General features: G+C 42.7%; 1 protein-coding gene across 8 annotated transcripts in view; it reads right to left on the bottom strand.

Moving 5' to 3' along the window:
• The window catches only part of L3MBTL3 (L3MBTL histone methyl-lysine binding protein 3), a 159,604-nt gene that overhangs the window by 1,239 nt on the left and 139,852 nt on the right, over positions 1-18,513 (bottom strand). For 7 of the 8 annotated variants that reach the window (XM_075924145.2, XM_006118582.4, XM_089777252.1 and 4 more), the window contains 4 exons: positions 17,248-17,412; positions 9,890-9,981; positions 2,678-2,841; positions 2,319-2,381 (listed from right to left, as the gene is read on the bottom strand). In XM_075924145.2, coding sequence (XP_075780260.1) covers positions 2,319-2,381; positions 2,678-2,841; positions 9,890-9,981; positions 17,248-17,412 — 484 coding nt within the window. The remainder of the gene's footprint in view (positions 1-2,318; positions 2,382-2,677; positions 2,842-9,889; positions 9,982-17,247; positions 17,413-18,513) is intronic. The other variant, XM_006118587.4, reaches the window with a different exon arrangement.

The following is an 18,513-nucleotide window of genomic DNA, read 5'->3' as shown; positions in this document are numbered from 1 at the left end:
TGGGAATATTAACAGTAGAAGACAGTGCAAATATGAATACTAAAAGCTGAATTTTCAGCTCATCTATAACAGACCTCTAGTTTTTGTGCCAATCTTGGGGCAAACAGCTGAGGGCACGTCTACACAGCAGGGTACAACTCAAAATAGGCTACGCAACTTCAGCTACTCTGATCGCGTAGCTTATGTTGAAAAAGCTTATTTTGACTTTTGCTGCTATCTACACAGCAGTTACTTCAAAATAGAGCACTCTTCCCCTGACTTCCCTTACTCATACAATGAGGTTTAGAGAAGTCAGAGTAAGAAGCCTGTTATTTCAAAATAACGGGTTTGCTGTGTAGATGGGAATAACTGACGTTACAGACATAGCCCGAGTGACTTTAGATCACAAAACCATCAAGACAGTGTGGCACTATCTGACATATTTATCTGAGCTACAGTGTCAGCTGCACCTCTGCAGGACTAGAGAGCCTTTCTAGGCTCTCAGCCCTGGTCTACACTAGGGAGTTATTTCAAAATAATCCTCCTTATTTTGAAACAGTAAGTGAAGCATCCACATTACCAAAACTGATATTTCAAAAGAAGGGGCTAGTTATTCTGCAATCTGTACTCCTGCTTTCCCCAGGGAATAGCTTATTTTGAAATAATTTCCTAATGCAGGCATGTCCTTGGAGAGCACCCCCTAAGATTTCAGGCCTGAAGCTGTTACTTATCCTGAAGCAGAATTTCACAATTCTCCCATGTCTAGGCTGAGCTCTGGGCATCAACTGTGCCCGACCATCAGGTGCACCTATGGTTCTTCCCTGCAGAAATCTGTGATAAGTGGTGAATAGAGTGAACAATCAGATGTCTTAAACGGAAGTATTTTTAACAGTAGGAACAAAGGCTTAGATCAACAAATGGACTTGGGCATAGAAACGCTGATCATCACAACACCTAACTTCTAGGAGCCTAGAAAAATCGAAGGAACAACTCTGAGATTCACAAAGCTTGAATTAAGTGCCTTTGCATTCGATCCACGAAGCCAGTGTGGTAGGCATCAAGGGATGCAGCTATGAGGGGTATGCCCTACCCCAGTGTTTCTTAAACTATCTTCCATGGAACACCGGTGTTCCGTGAACAACTTGCAGATGGGCCGTGACTTCTTCTTTGTTTTTGTCTGACAATTTTATTTAAAAGAAAATTTAAGAAACACTTCCCTAACCTCTTCCCTTCAGACATAGAGGCCTATGCAGCCTAGTCTTGGGGTCCAGCAATTGGAGGGCGGTTCAATGCAGCAGGTGTGTTCAGAGGCCTCCTAACTCCACACACAACATACCAAGGGAGGGGGAGCTTAGGCAGGGGCTAGGCATCTGGAAGAGTAGCCCTAAAGAGGCAGCAGTGTGCATGCCCAGGGGCAGACACATAGATGACGAGGGAAATTTTACTGAGTGAATTTAGGTATCTATAGAATTTAGTGGCAGCTGAGCAAGAGTTTTGTGGACTGCAGTGGAGCCTCAAAACAGGAAGCAGTCACCTAAGTACCTTTGTGGAACCAGGCTAAAGCATTTAGAGAAAAAGAATTTTAAATCAACAAAGGGTTGGATTCAGAAAGGAGACTTGAGGATCTAAGTTTAGACTTAGGTTCATAAAACCCCTGCTCCATTGCCATCGAATCCTTCAGTCACCTAAACTCCCTAAGAGCTTAGGTTTCCACTGGTAAAGTCCCCAAGGTATCTAAACTAGCAGTGGCACACAGTCTCTTCAAACTTGGTACTACCATGCAGCCTGGAATAGTGCCTACACATCACTGGGATTCACAGATGTAGGCAGTACTCCCCCACCTCAATGGCAAGGCCTGATACATGCCCACCTCAAAGCACGGCTACCAGATCAGATCCTACACAAAGCACAGCTTGTGATGATGGTGCAATCGCCTCTTACTCAATGAACCAGTGACTTAAAAAGCATATTCCCAAATCTTCAAGTCTGCTCTCAGGCAAAATTTTCATTGATCATCCTGGAAGTCTGGCCTGAAGAACAGTTGGAACAATTTACCCAGGACTGTGGTAGATTCTCTATCACTAGTCATTTTTAAATCAAGATCGGATGTTTTTCTATTTTGGGGCAGTTCTGTGGCCTTTACTATGCAAGAGATCAGACTAGATGATAACAATAATCCCTTTTGGCCTTGGAATCTGTGACAGAACATAACAAATTAAGTGTCTAATTACACCATAGATAAAAGCCATACTCTGTCAATGCAGAACTCAAGCCCATTTCAGATTGCAGGAAAATACAGAAACGTAACCCATTTCAAACCTTGTATTTATCATGCTCACCTCATCTTTGAAGACCTTGCCATGTTCTTCACATCCTGGTAAACTCCGTATGAATTCAGACACCTGCCAGCAAATCATACCAACAACTTTTTTAATGATTTGAGCTTTCTCTCAACACACTTGCCCCAAATGCAGATAAATAGCAGACACATTGCTCATCGGCCAGAGAAAAGATCTTTACACACTTCAGTACTGCTGCTTTATTTACTTGTCATGAAGTGAATTTAGGGCTCCGATAGCTGTGCTGTTGAAGCATTGCACGAAGGTGCACTTCCCACTGAATGAGCTAGTACCAAGAGAAGCAGAATGCTGTGGCTGTTACTGAATGTATGAGGGAAGTCCTTCTGAAGTAAACCTACCTCATCTGTACTCCATTTGGAAACTTTACTGGCAGGAATTCCAGCCACGCTTGGAAGGAGCTTGCTCTGCTGTTCCCAGCGCAAGGGTAGGCATGGGATTTGGAACTTGGAAGACAAGAAAACAGGCTGAAGAAGAGGCTTCTGGCAGTTGGGTTCTTCTATGTCTATAAAAGATACAAAGAAGAATGAAACCCCTCAATGAATAACAAGATCAGTCTTGATAAAATACCCTCTACTGACACACGTGCCTCCACACAAAAAATGGTTCTGCTTTACTGCACTGCTGTAGTGGTTACTGTTCTACAATCCCCCTAGTGTGGACACCTATCAGCACAAGTATTGCTCTGTGCAGATATATCTATTCCTGAATAGGAAGGGGAACAAACTATACTGCTATACAACACCTTTGTACCGATATAGCTGCATCCACAATAGTGTTGCATCAATATAATCACTTAAACCTCTGTATGTCCCTAATTCAGGAACACCCGTGCCATGGAGGAAGAAGTGGCTGTGCACTGTTGCTCCCCTTCTGCCCTTTTTCCATCATGTTCCAAAACTAAGACTCATTCCAAAATTTCAATGTGGACAGTTATAAGCTACTGAAGACAGGCTTTTAATAGGAAGTTTTTAACTGTCAAACTTTTAACTGTTCCAAGCTGAACGTCTATCATCTGCTGAGCTGTTTCAGAAAGTTTCAGCAAAAACACTTCAGCTGTTCCTAAAACAGAGGAGAAGGCAATAAAGATAGTTTTGCTAATGCTATTCTTTTCCCTGACCGTGCTCCAGTGGTTCCAAGTTTTGGAGCTGGAATCTGAGATTTGGTAGGGGGGAGTGTTAAAGTTAGGTGTCTTTTGCTGTCTCCATGAAAATACACCCCTATTTTACGGAGTTATAAAGCTCTTCAAATCATCATTTGCACAAGCTCAGTAAAGTTTGTAGATTCTTGCTGCCAAAAATCTCTGATTGCTTCCTCTATACTGAGCAGTAGAGCTGATAGAAACTTTTCTGTCCGCTGTTCCTGACAGAAAATGTTTTTCTTCTTTTGTGTGTTGAAAACTATTATTGATTGTAAAATGCTGACCCTGTGCCTCATCAGAGTTGTAGTTCAGATGCTTTCTATTCTCTATGGGCTGGGCTGCCCCACAGGACTTCAATGTACCACAGGTATGGACTGCCAGGATGTGTTGTCTCTCCTAACCCAGAAACTGGGACATCCTTAATTGTGGCACAATCTAACATGTTGCTTAGCATTGCAACCTTACAGTTTTTCAGGTAACTTTGTGTGTTTGTGTATATATATGTAGGCACATGCATATTTGGAATAAGATAGCAATACATAACTCTTCACAGATCCTTAGAAAAACTAGATCCCATCCCTGCAAAGTTTATAGTTTAATGCAGGCAGAGAAAAACACACATGAATTACGTTTGTTTTGTTAGAGGTTGCATTTTACTGGGAGTGGCCCACAGATTTGCTGCTGTTTTAGTTCTTATTTTCAAACTCCCTTACCAATGTCTAAATTTCAGATGTACACACCATAAAGACTGAAGATGTCCTGATTGCCATAGCCTTCTCTCCTAATCCCCTGGCACAGGGGTTCCCAAACTTTTTGACACAGGGACCAGTAAATCCATTCACCAACTTTTGGAGGACCGGTAATGTTCATTTGTATATTCATTAATCAAATGATAAATATTCAAATAAGTTGTTTCTGGTCCTCCCAAAACCCCCAGTGCCAGCTTTAGCAAAGCTTTTGATATGGCCACCCACAATATTCTTGCCAGCAAGTTAAGGAATATGGATTGGATAAATGGACTGTAAGACAGACAGAAAGCTGGTTAGACCAGTGTTTCCCAAATATTTTACTTTAGTTGGATCCTTTTTTTTTCAGTACTGCTTTTTGCAGCCCAAAAATATAAACACATAAAAAACAAACTGAGAAAATACCAGACATATAACATAAAAAGATCTGTATATGGCTGGGTCAGTCCCACTCCCCGCAGGCCGATTCATTCCTCCCAGCTGCGCCTCTGGCCAGCCCCACTTCCCCCAACTCCCTCCCAGGCAGCCAGTTCTCCCCTGCTTCTCCTCCCAATCTCCCTTGGCCAGCCCCGCTGCCCACGGCCAGCCCTCCTTCCAGCGGCCACTTGCCTCCCCGTCCTCCCAATCTTCCCCAGCAAGCTCCCTGCCCCCAACCTTGCACCCCCCGGCAGTCCTGCTTCCACCGGCCTCCCAGTCTCCCCAGCCTGCCCCAATTCCTCCGTCCAGTGTTGCTTCCAGTGGCCAGCTCTCCCCTCCTCCTCACCCCAGAATCCCCTGGCACCTGCACTTTCCCTTAGCCCTGCACCGTCCTGGTGCCTCCCCCTTCCCTCACTATTCCTGCCCCCTTTGCCCTCTTTTTCCCTAATACCCACTCCTTCACCACTCTCTGCCCCATTCCCCTCCTGCCCCTCTGTGCCCTCACACATGACTTGCTCCATCCTGGCCTTCCTCATGCCCACCCCCTTCTTTCAAGCCTTCTCCCAGCACCTCCCCCTCCAGCCGCCAATGCCCTTCCCCTCTCCTCTCCTCTCCCAGCATCACCCTTTCTCCCCTCCCACTGACACCTCCCCCCCTGCCCTTTCCCTCATTGTCTGCACTTGGCTCCCTGGCATTTGTCTCTCTCTCCTGCACCCTGTCCCTTGGTGCCTTCCCCTCCCATCGCGCCGCCGCCCAAGCCCGTTCCCTACCTTCTGCCTTCCACACTGCGGGGCCAGAGGCCGCACTCAGGCCCCGGAGGCCGAACTCGGAGCCAGAGTGGCCTCGCCACGTGCCTCCAAAGAGTTTTAAAATCCCGGGCCGTGACATCATGTCATGCCCAGGCGTCCTCCCCACCCACGTGCAATGCCGCACACGGGCAGCAGCAGGCGAGGTGAGGTGAGGAGGAGCCACGCACGGCGGGGATGCTCTGGGGGCGGGGTGGGAGGACACGCGGGGGGAGGTCCTGGGCCTGCTCCAGGCAGAGCTGGGGGAGAGACCCAGCTCCACATATTGGTGGAGCAGGCCCCTGGCTCTGTAACTCGCTGGCACTTCCGGGTTCAGGGCCCGAATTGGCCTAAGCCTAAGTCATGCTGAAGCCTGGTATTTTCTTCCTGTGGCCTGGTAGCGGGCCGTGGCCCATAGTTTGGGAAACGCTGCCCTGGCATATAAACTAAACTAGATAGGACTCCCTTGCACCCAGACTCTGTGGGCCATACTTACAAGTGACAGTCAGTGTAAATCCAGTTAAAGTAGAATTAGTCTACACAGCATTGGAACCCTATCTGAAGGTGTGAATTGGCAACCAACAGTTACTTTGGTGCCATTTACCACAAAGAGAAGCCCTAAATCTAAGGGAGTCAGAAGTGCAGTAACATGCACTTTGAAGATGTAAATCCCAACGTTCAAGGTGCACGTTCCCTTTCTTAGATAGACTCACCTCTGAATTATGATCAGTGTCTTGTTTCAATAATATACCTTCTGCTTTTATTCACTATTTTTTTACAAGCTTGCCATTTAAGTTGGTAAGAATTTGTCTTGTAAGGGATTGTTCAAAGCTGACAAATTTGGGGAAAGAAAAAGAAAGATTCACACACTTTAGCCAGGTGATTTGGTAATCTGTCCTCCAACTAAGTGACTAAGATGAATCAAAAATAGAGAAATGAAAATCTAGAACAAGTGGTTTCAGCTGCTGCACTGTTCTCCAAGTTGCTTAGTTTGCTAGCCTTTGCTTTTGTCACCTCCATTCCCTGGCTGCTGGTAGGATTCCAGTTGTTGTTTCCCAGCCCCCTGCTGCCTAGGTCCATGGAACATGTGATGCAAGGAGCATGTAGTGTAATCAAATCAACTGCCTCTCGTGGGAAAAGCTGGAGAAAAAGAGGTTGCTATCGGCAAGTGTCAGCATGGCAGAGTAGAGAAAACAAACATATCAGGGTATGTTGCAGCAAAATGGTGAATTCCACAACATCTTGGGAAAATGCCAAATTACACAGCCACAGATTAGCAAAGCCCACTGAAGTCTGGTTGAGATGAATGGTGTAGGTCACATCTTTCAGAACTACTGTTTCATGATTTCTGCAGAAGCAAAGCAGGCAGATGGCATTCAATCACTTTGCTCTGCAACCAGAGGGTTTAAATAATAATAGCACAATTCCATGGGACTCTAGTTTTGTTACTAATGAGTTTTCAGCTTCTGTGTCAGCACAAACTCAGATACCCATGTTACACCATCACAAAATGTCATAGTACTCAAATACCACTTCCTATCTGGGCATTTGATGACGAACAGATTAAGTAATTAAATATAAACGTCCCCACTTTACAAATTAAGTTCTGGAAGAAAATGTTTCAATTTTTAAACGACTTTCTAGTTTGCATTGTTTTTATAATATACAATTTAAAAGTCAAAATTAAAACAAAACATCTAATATGACAAAGGTTTTTGTTTTTCCAGTATTTTACTTCACAAAGCATTTTAAACTTTTTGGCGTCTGGACCACTTAAGAACAAAATCAAATTGTGAAATCTCAAAATCTTTTTGCAAAACAGAACTTTTTGTTTTGCAGCTCTAGTAGCATGTAGGTTACTCTGGCAAAGTCTACGTAGCAAACAAAAACCCATGTCTGGCCTGTGCCACTGACTTGCAGTTGTGGGGGCCAGCCTGCCAGGTTGTTTCATTGCTTTGCAGACTTATGAATTCAGGCCACAACAAAATCCTAAAAGTGAAGGAGCTACACTTTTGAAGATATGAACAAGTAAAAGTGCTTCAGTCCAACAAACAAGAGCAAGAAATAAGCATAAGTGAAAAGAGGTTATCGTGGAAGAAGTTATCATGGAGCATAAATGTACTTTTGATGTTTTAAGCTTATATTTAAAACTCAGGCTTGTGCCACTAACACATTTAATGACATTTTTAAAGGGTCTTAATTAGTTAGAAAATAAATTCAGACCCTGTCAAGCCCTCGCTTTGCTAAAAATAACCAAGGACTCAGAAAAAGAACAGTACTATGGGTTCTGTCTTGTGCTCTGCCAATTAGTCTAACAATAATTAATTACCAAACCACCTTCAGTTAAGAGCTTGATTTGGAATTTAAGCATTAATTAGCATGGAGCTGCTAATGCAAACACATTAAGGGCAAGAGCCTCATTGCTGTGCTAGCTTTTTTGCACTGATCTAAAATCCCCAAAACTAACCTCTCAGAAGGATTTATCTGCACAGGCACTATGGCAAATTGCCATAAAGCTTCCCATCCAACCACTTACGATTGCAAGCCCTGAAGCAGGGGGCATGCCAGGTGATAGGTTTCAGCATCAGTGCTGTAGAGATTCTGTATACTGTGGCAGCCCAGAAGGAACCCCACAGGGCTGCTAAAATTTAGCTACATCTGTAGGACTGTCTGTGTTAAGGCACAAGCCCTGGAGCAGTCCATGGGTCAGTGGAGCGCAAAGTGGCTTAATGCCAACGAGGCTCTTCCTCCACAGCCCAGGCTGCAAGTCCTTTACTGTGTTTCTAAGGGCGTAACAGAGAATCTCTCACTATGAACGTCATAATTCAGAAATCACTTGTAGAGTATCTCATCTTTCTAAAATGGAGTAGACATGATTTTGTATTTATTTAGGCTGACTGAAAAGGCATCCCATCATTTTACAAGGTAAAGCTGACCCTTGCAATTTCACACTAACAGCTGATTTCCACGTGTGATGTGGAGTGAATGATACTGTCGTCCTGCAAATCCATGCCTTCTTCTATATTTTATGTTAATTTAACATTTAGACCCCAATGGATACGATGGGCCTGACTCTTCTGACTTCTACCACAGTAAATCAGTAACTTTGCTGAAGTAAATCGGATTGCAGCAGTGTAAAGCAACTAAGGACCATGACTTGGATTTTCAAAGGAGCATAACTGGTTTTGGGGCCAAACTTCAATTGAAAAGCCAATGGGAGCTAGAGGGACTTAAGGAATTGGGCACCTGAGGCTGTGTGGGCAACCTCAACTTTGGTAAACTGATTCTGAAGTGCTTCCCTTTGCATCCTTAATATTCTTTCAGTACAGGCAGTCCCTGGGTTACGCGGATCCGACTTATGTCGGATCTGTACTTATGAACGGGGCTTTTCTCGCCCCGGAGGACGCGGGCGGCGGGACCGCCCAGACGCGCCTCGGTCCCGCCGCCCGCGTCCTCCGGGGCAAGAAAAGCTGCTCCGCGTCTCCCTGGTCTGCTGGGGGCGGGAGGCGCAGCTAGTGTGCCCCCCCAGCAGACCAGGCTTTTCTCGCGGACACCTGGGGCAGAGCAGCTGGGGCGCTGCCGGTTGGTCCCGCAGCGCCGCTCCTCGGCGCTACTGGACCATCCCAGCAGCACCCCAGCTGCTCTGCCCCAAGCGTCCCCAAGTCAGCCGCTGCTGAAACTGACCAGCGGCTGACTACAGGAAGCCCGAGGCAGAGTTTCACTGCCCCGGGCTTCCTGGAATCAGCCGCTGATCAGTTTCAGCAGCAGCTGACTTGGGGCACCTGGGTTAGAGCAGCTGGGGTGCTGCTGGGTTGGTCCCCACAGCACCGAGGTGCGGCGCTGCGGGGACCTACCCGGCAGCGCCCCAGCTGCTCTGTCGCAGGCGTCCAGATTCAGCTGCTGTTGAAACTGATCAGCGGCTGATTCCAGGAAGCCCGGGGCAGCGAAACTCTGCCTCGGGCTTCCTGTAGTCAGCCGCTGGTCAGTTTCAGCAGCGGCTGAATCTGGACGCCAGTTCCGACTTACGTACAAATTCAACTTCAGAACAAACCTATAGTCCCTATCTTGTACGTAACCCGGGGACTGCCTGTATAGTGTTTTGGTGAAGTATTTATATTTTACTCTTTTACAATTTAGCATGGGCAATCAGCTATTTGAAAACTCAGTGGAAAAAAATAATCTTAAAATGAGACCTTGTACACTGGTATTCAATTCAGAGCTCATTTTTACAGCTGTGATATAAGTACTAGGCACAATCTTCCCTGATAACAAAAGATAAAAACTACAGGTGTCAAATCTGCTTGGGGGTTTAAGAGGGCACAACTCACTTGAAGTCAATGGAATTGTTTCCTCTTATATCAACAATGAATTTGGCCTACAAATTGAATCACAAAATAGCACACAAATCATTTGGCTTTTATATTGCAAATCTCAGTGCCAGACATAGAATTTCTGCTCAGTTACCTCTAGTTTCATTTAAAGTTGACAACTCATTTTCTGTCTCCTCTTCTTCACACTCTTCCTTCTTAGCAGAGTCCTTAGCTTGCTGCCCTCCTCTGAGGAAAAAAAGTATTCAGTTTTTATTAACTTTACTTACACAAAGAACACTATATCGTAATAGTAAAACGCATTAAAATATTTTGAAGGATTTATACATCCATTAATTCAGATGTGTAATTGTTTCTATTGGCCAAATTCCTATTGCACCACCTCCAAAACAAAGAAGTGTGTCTTAATGACAAACAGATGATACCCTTTGTCTTACCATGGGCCTTGTCTACACAACAAATACTTTCACTGGTTTAGCAATATTGGCAAGAACCCCCTAATTTAGACATAGCTTATGTGAACACAAAGGGTATGTCTAGGCTACATGGCTCCGTCGACAGAGCCATGTAGATGAGGTTTCTAGACATAGGGAAATGAAGCAGCGATTTAAATAATCGCTGCTTCATTTGCATCAAAATGGCTGCTGCGCTGTGCAGCGGCACAGCATGGTAGTCTGGACGCTCCGTGGTTGACAAGGGAAGCCCTTGTCGACTGCCCCGTTGTGCCTCGTGGAATGAGGTTTACCAGGGTGGTCAATAAGGACTTCCCTTGTCGACCATGGAGCGTCCAGAGTACCGCGCTGTGCCGCCAAACAGCTGATCAGCACAGCATGGCAGCCATTTTGATGTAAATGAAGTGACGATTATTTAAATCTTCGCTACATTTCCCTTTTTCGAGTACACTAATCTACATGGCTCCATTGACGGAGCTATGTAGTTTAGATGTACCCAAAAGGAGCGTTTCTGCTAGCACAAAATTCAACCTCTTTGAATCGTGATCGCGATCGCTAGGCTTACGGAAACATCCTTATACTGATGTAGCTGTGTATACATTAGGGTTTTTACCAGTATAGAGTGTATGAATATTTTTCCACACACCACTGACTGATATACTCCTATGATGACAAAACTTTGCAGTATAGATCTGGTCTCTAAAGCTATTTTTTACATACCTATTAATATTTTGGGCTATAATTAGGCCTCAGGCAGATGGCAAAGCTTCACTGGCATAAACAGGGTTGCGCTGGATACAAAGAATTGGCAAAAGTGAACTTGGTGGTACGCAAATTAACTTGGTGGTACACAAATTAACTATTACAGTTGAGCGCAAAGTAAATACGTACAGCAGGAATTCCAGACTTCGGCACAAACTTAAACAGCTGCTGTAGATTTCAAGTGTTTATTTATATAAAAATTAGGTACAAAAAATGGGACTGAATGGACTTACTAGTTTTACATGATTTTGTTTCTCAGTGCAGTCATGTAACAAAAACAAAAATCTGCATTTGTCAAGGGTGTTTGCTGACTAGGGAAGCTCAGCCCCTCTGCTGACAGACTCAGGGATCTCCTTGGGTCTGTCAGCAGATGGATGGGCTCCACAGCCTGCCCATGCCCCAAGGCTGCTGAGACTATGCTGACCCAAGCCAGGACACTCTGGTCTAGGGGCTCTCTGGTCCAGCAACAGCATGCATTTTCCCCTTACTCCCTGACAAAAGGGAAAAGCCAGCAATGTCCTGGTATGAATCATGGAGAGGGGAGAGAGGGAACTTCAGCCTCCCCACCCCTCTGCCCTCCTTCAACGGCACCTGGAGGGTGGGAGGCTCAGGATTGGGGGAAGGAGTAGCACCCCCCAGTCAGACCCTTTCACCTGCCTGATGATTCTGTCTCTTTTCTGCATGGTTTTAGGAGAAGCAAACCCATTGCAGGCACATCCCAGTTTCCTGGCACAACCAAACCCTTATGTTGCCTTAAGTCAGGAGTGGGTAAAGACCAGCCTGTGGGCCAGATCTGATCTGCCAAGGTTAGTCCTTAGTGGGCCCCCACACCACCGTAATTACTTGCACCTCCGCAGGTATGGGGGATTGCAGCTCCCATTAGCTGTGGATCGCTGTTCCTGCCAATGGGAGGTGTGATCGCCTACGCCTGTGGAGACGCAGGTAACTATAGAGGCAGCAGTCCATTAGGGGCTAACCCTGGTGAACAGCCACTGCTGTACTGCCCACCCCTGCTTTAAGTTATAAGAGGTAGCTGTGTGCCAAGTTTGGTGGTCCTAGCCCTTACTGTTTAAGAGGAGTTCTTGAATAGACAGACAAACTTTCTCTCATATAAAGTAGATACGTTTAAATTGGTATGCTATTATTTTGCTTCAGAGGGGTAGCTGAGTTAGCCTGGAACAGGAAAAACTTAAAAAACAACAAACAGACTTGTAGAATCTTAAAGACCTACAAAACATGTAGATAGTATCATGAGTTTTTGTTGGTACAACCCACTTCTTCAGATGACTTCTTCAGCAGTCTACATGTTTTGTTAGTCTTTAAGGTGCTACTAGTCTATCTGTTGTGTTTTAAGTTTTTCCTGTTACAGACCAACTCGGCTACCTCTCTGAAGTTTATTCTATTATTGTTTGACAGTGTGGTTAAAACTGTGATGAATCATATTATTTTTTTGAGTTGATTTTATTTGAGTTAGCTGTATTGACAACCTTAATTGTATGTTCAATCAACAGACTCTGTCCAATCAGATGTAGCTAGATCCTAAACAGTCACTGTTAATCTTTCTACCAAGAATGTGTGAGAGAGAATCTGGGGCCTAGTTTTAAAACTCTTAACTGATCAATTGCGGCAGTGTACTGTGAAGCTCAATATTCCTAGTAAATAGGAATAATTAGCTAATAGTGTAATTCTTATACCCTTCTCTATTGCTACCAAGTGTTGTGATAACATTTAAGAATGTAAGAACGGCCATACTGGGTCAGACCAAAGGTCCATCTAGCCTAGTATCCTGTCTGCCGACAGTGGCCAATACCAGATGCCCCAGAAGGAGGGATCACAACAGATAATCCTCACATGATCCCTCCCCTGTCACACACCACCAGAGAAACAGAGGCTAGGGACACCATTCCTACCTATCCCGGCTAATAGCCATTGATGGACCTAACCTCCATGAATCTTTTTTGAACCCTGTTAAAGTTCTAGCCTTCACCGCATATTCTGGCAAGGAGTTCCACAGGTTGAGTGTGCACTGAGTGAAGAAAAACTTCCTTTTGTTTGTTTTAAACTTACTGCCTATTAATTTCATTTTGTGACCCCTAGTTCTTTTATTAATAATAATAATAATAATAGAAAAATGATGTATAAAGGATGCCAGAAAGCTTATAAACCTACTTCAGCTTTAAACTGTTTTGAGCTTGTCACATACTTTTGATAGGTATGTTGAAAAAAAGTGTACTTTACACTCTCACGGCACAAGGGCCCCATTTCCTCTGTGAAACTGAAAGACAATCCTGTGGCATTAGGTGGGGACTCAGCACATTTGAAAATCAAATCACTAATTTAGAATTCTATGTATGAATTGAGAAGACTAAATCTAGACTCCTATTTCTGAAGATTTTGGCCTTCACTATTCTGTTTGAGGCAATTATCTTTAACCTCTGAGCATGATTATCTCTTTCTAATAGGTCAAAGGTACATTTTTGCTTGTTTGTAATCAGTTACTGTGTCTTGCTTATTAATAGCTTGATCAAAATCCCACTGAAGTCAAATAAAGCCTCTCCATTGATTTCTATGAGACTTGCATCAATAATTGGAGAAGTCCATAATTGCTTGCTATAAAATTAAAACATTTATATATTGTCAACATTGCAATTGCTGCTGACATTCTATAAGAAAAAAATCTTTAATGACGTCCAAGCATAACCATGTACTTAATTTACTTTTTATTCTATTAGCTGAAGATAGCTGGGATCAATTTTTTTTCTTTTCTGTTTTATCTTATTTTTTTACTCTACAGGTTTCAAGATGTTTGAGTTATGACATATTTTCCACTTATTAAAAAGAGAGAATCAATAATAGAATCTGAATGTGCTGTGCAGATAGATATATTTAATTCTCTTCCATTTTGCATTGTCATACTATTGATCAAAATAAGAGGAGCTATGGGAATTTTTCTTTGCTTTGTCCTGTATTTCACAAATGTGATTCCAGTTTAAACAGAAATTTCACAGAGGTACTCTTTTAGGTAGCAGTGTTTATCTTGAAGAATCATATTAGAAATTATGAAAATCTTGAATACTAGTGATAAAAGTATCACTCAATTTTTCCTATTACTTTCTAGATAGAATCTACAGTATCTATTTTTAGGAAGTGGATTAATCTTCTATTGACTCCCATAATCCAAACTTTGCATATGAATTTAAAGATTATATGACTAGTACCTTCAATAAAGTTGATTATTTTTAAAAGAAACGAAATTGTAATGGAAATACTCTACTCACAAAGTAATTTTGTTTTCTAATTTCACAGACTGGAAATGTGTCAATTTTGATCCAATAGAGTTAGCTGAAGTACCATAAATATCCAGTGTTGTAGTCATATTGACAAGGTGGATAAGGCAATATCTTTTATTAGACCCGCTTCTGTTGGTGAAAGAGCTTTTGAGCTCTCACAGTTCTTCAGATCTGGGAAACTAAGGCTTTGTTTATACTAGCACTTGTGTAGGTAAAACTTTTATTGGTCAGGGGTGTGAAAAAGCTACACCTTACCAACATAAATATCACTGACATCCTGGACAGTGCTATGTCAATGAAAAATGCTCTCCCCAACATAGCTACTGTTTCTTGTTGGGGTGGTTTAATTATGTTGGCAGGAAAGCTCTTTCCTGGTGGCATAGAATGGCTAAATGGGAGACCTTGCAGTGGCACATGTGTGCTACTAGAAGATCTTTGAGTTAGGCTATGTCTAGATTACAGTGTCATAGCTAAATACAAGATCTAAACTGATTGTTTTATGTAAGTAATTACTATATATTTCAAGGGACCATTCAAGGTGAGGATGCTCCTTAGTACCCTTCCATAAAGAGGAAAAAGGAAGCAGCTGGGTTATTAGTAGGTTACAGGTTGTTGTACTATGCCATAAATCCAGTGCCTCTATTCAGTCTGTGGTTTTTAGTGCCTAGCAAAGTTATGAATTTAAAGTCTCATTCATAATGAGCAGAATGGTAAACTGTCCTGAGACACAGCTAAAAGAGGTGAAAGCACGACACCACAAACTAGACCACCTGTGTGCAAGTGGAAACATCTGAACCATTGTGGAAGACTGAGGCTGCAGACCGAGGCAAAGGTGCACGCTGTCTGAAAACGGTCAATGCTTTCAATGCCCCAATATATCTGATTTTCTCAGTGGGAGCCAGTTGTCTTCCTGATGGTTAGGATACCCAGACAGTCACGCAAATATAGTGTGATGCTGATGCAAACAAGAACTTATTACCTGGATCTGCCCCTCAGTAGCCAGTTGTCTAGATATGGGAAACTGAATTCCCTTTTTCTGTGGTACACCACAACAATGATGATGCCCTTCGTAAAAATGCAGGGGCAGAAGAGAGGCTGAAAGGAAGTACTGTACTGTGAGTCACCCTCTGTCATAATGAATCAAAGGAACTTTCTGAGGCTCAGCAAAATTGTCACATGAAAATAGACAATGAAGTTCAGAGCAGCAAACCAGCTGTTCTGAGAACACAGGGAGAAGAGGCTATAGAATGATCATTTAAAACCTCATGTATCTGATATATTTGTCGAGGCCATGAAGGTTAAGGATGGGTCTTCTTATCCCTAATTTTGGATTAAGATACAACAAACTACTGGGAGCATAAGCCAAGACTCTGGTGTACCAGTTAAACCTCCTTCACCGCTTACAAAACCAGAAGACAGAAAACCTGCTCAAAAATGGGGTCCCTGAAAAGCGACAAGGAAGAGGTGCGGAGAGGAACTGGATGACATAAGCCAATCTGATGGTGCTTAGGACCAGCTTATCAGTGGTGATTGAGCCCTAAAGCACTGTGAAAATGGGCAAGCTTGTTCCCAAAGGGGAGAGATAAGAAGGGAGGAGCAATGACTGAAACAGTGTTCTGAACCAAGGAGTCAAAGTGAGTGGTTGGGGAGGACTGGCCGAATCCAGAGCCGAACTGATTTCCCTTGTGAGAGCTACAGCTCTTTCTGGGTTAGTCCCATTACCTCAGAGGAAGGAAAGGCTAGCCAAACATACACTGTAGCCTATACGACTGCCACTGCTGAATGCCAAATACTTGGGGATCACGGTTGGTGATTGTTCCCTCATATGAAGAACAGTGTTTAAACTTCCATGAGGGCATGACGGAGGAAATCTAAACTATCATAGCTAATGCTAATCTAACACTCAGGGTATTTTCACCAAGAGAAAACTAAACCAGTTGAAGGGTTGTGAGGTTAAGACCACCTGGAGCTCTGACTCTAGCCATGGGTGGTATAAAGAACAGAGAGAAGGTCAAGGCAGTGCTATCTCATATAGCCAGAGGAGGAGTTGCAGCCATGTGGTGCTGCTAGGCAAATTTTTCCAGCTATAGTATACTGGGCATGCTCACACCTAAGTGAAATACTTGGCTGCATCTACTAGAAGTTTTCAATTACTGCAATGTTCTTTTTTTATTTGTAACACCTATATCAAAAAGTAGATCTGCAGATGCTTTAATTGAGAAAGAAATCATGGACTAAATCCAAGTTTCAAGGGATGGAACTGCTTCTTAATTAAACAGTAAGCTTCAATAATCTAAATATTACTTCAAGATATCTACTGTATTTGATTAACTCTCCTAGGCAGAGAATTGTATCTCAAGTAAATTGCTACTATCACCACTTATCATTTGGGTGTTATGAGTGTTTGACATAATGTGAAGGTGCACCGAATTAAACAAGGGTGTCTCATTCTAGTTTAAGAAAAGAGTTTCCAAAATAAGATTCCAAACCTGCAGTGAGTTTAACTTGAGTAGACTTCTTTAGCTACATGAAGCTCCATTGAAGTCACTGAAACGTATACATTTTAACATCACAAATTGACACTAACAGCTTTTCTGAAATGCCAAAGTGTCTACTTATCTTCCATGATTATATTTAAAATTAGCTTAAACACATCTTGTTCCTTTTGGTCCAAATAACTAATACAAAAGCTTGATGAGCTAACTAAGCACTTTTCATTTAAAAATGTGATTTGTTTTTAAAGGAGAACGCAGGGAAATTCCTCACCTCTACAGAATCAATAATTTGCTTACACTTTTCATTATTCACTGGCTGTGTACATTATGACATGGTATTTCTAATTTAGAGATAAATTCATGGCTTTTGTGTGCCTTCCCACACACTCTTGGGAATTTCACTAATAAATCACTGTACTGTATTTATGTGACAAGCTGTGTTTTACATGAAGTCTCCAAACAATCCATACTTCAAAGTAGTTGAAAGACACATACCTTGAAGATTTTTTGTCTTTGGCATCACATAATAGAAGCTCCTTGCAAGGAGATTTATTTTCTATATCTTCCTGTTTTGTTGTGTCTGACACAGATTTCACAGATGATCGACTAGGAGCTGAAGACTTGGTGCCAGTGTGACCAGGGCTAGGACATTTTCTGTCACTATTAAAACAAATTGATACACATTTTAAATCTGAGCTATCAGCTTATTTTCAGGAGTTCGTCTGTTACAGAAAAAAACCAACAAATGGTCTGGTAGCACTTATATAGACTAACAAAACATGTAGATGGTATCATGAGCTTTCGTGGGCACAGCCCACTTCTTCAGATGACCAGAGTTATGAGTAGGGGATATGAAAACTCAAAATAGAAGAGGGAAAGGAGAGGGGGGAGAAAAAGGAAGGGGGGTGCGAGACAGAATATCATTAAGTATCTGGAGAATGGGTACTTCAACCTAAGCAGGTCAAAGTAGATCTGTCTCTCACACCCCTTTCTTTTTTCTTTTTCTCCCCCCTCTCCTTCCCCTTTCCTATTTATTTCAAGTTTTCATATCCCCTACTCATAACTCCAGTCATTTGAAGAAGTGGGCTGCACCCACAAAAGCTCATGACACCATCTACATGTTTTGTTAATCTATAAAGTGCTACCAGACCATTTGTAGCTTATTTTGGGTGTGGTTGAAGATTCACTGCTGTAATTAAAGAAAGTCAAACTGATACAGCAAGAAATCATACATTTAAAAAAATAAAAATTTCTTCCCTGCTATTAACAGGGGAAAATCTAGGGTTCAGCTATAGCTCCAACTATAGCTACAACTTCAAAGCACTGTGTATATAGCTACTTTTAGAGCACTAGCGCCAGTCTTGCTAGCTCAAGTTTGTCCACTCCGTCTTGTACGCTCATTTCCACTTGCTCCAAAATTCTGTGTAAATTTACTCATTGTCACAGGTAAAACTTCCATTGACTTTAATGGGAGTGGATTTTACCCAACACTCAGTGCCTTTGAAAATAGGCTACCACTGTATTATAAATAGACAATACTTTTAAAATTTCTTCTTACAATTTTGCTTTAAAATATATGCATTCTTGTGTCTTGGATGATTAAAGTAGATTAGGATCTGATAATGTTCCCACTTAAGTGAAGCTACTTATCAGTGTGTAGTCAATTTCATTTTCAGTTCTAATTACAATTTGGGGATAATTAAACCAGATAATGAATATTTAACAGGTGAGCACTCTTTGTTCTTAACTGTAAAGTTGGGC

Source organism: Pelodiscus sinensis, chromosome 3, assembly GCF_052426305.1.
Source record: "Pelodiscus sinensis isolate ZL-2025 chromosome 3, ASM5242630v1, whole genome shotgun sequence".
Taxonomy (NCBI): domain Eukaryota; kingdom Metazoa; phylum Chordata; order Testudines; family Trionychidae; genus Pelodiscus; species Pelodiscus sinensis.
The sequence above is the reverse complement of the archived record's forward strand: the minus strand, read 5'-3'. Positions and strand labels throughout refer to the sequence as shown.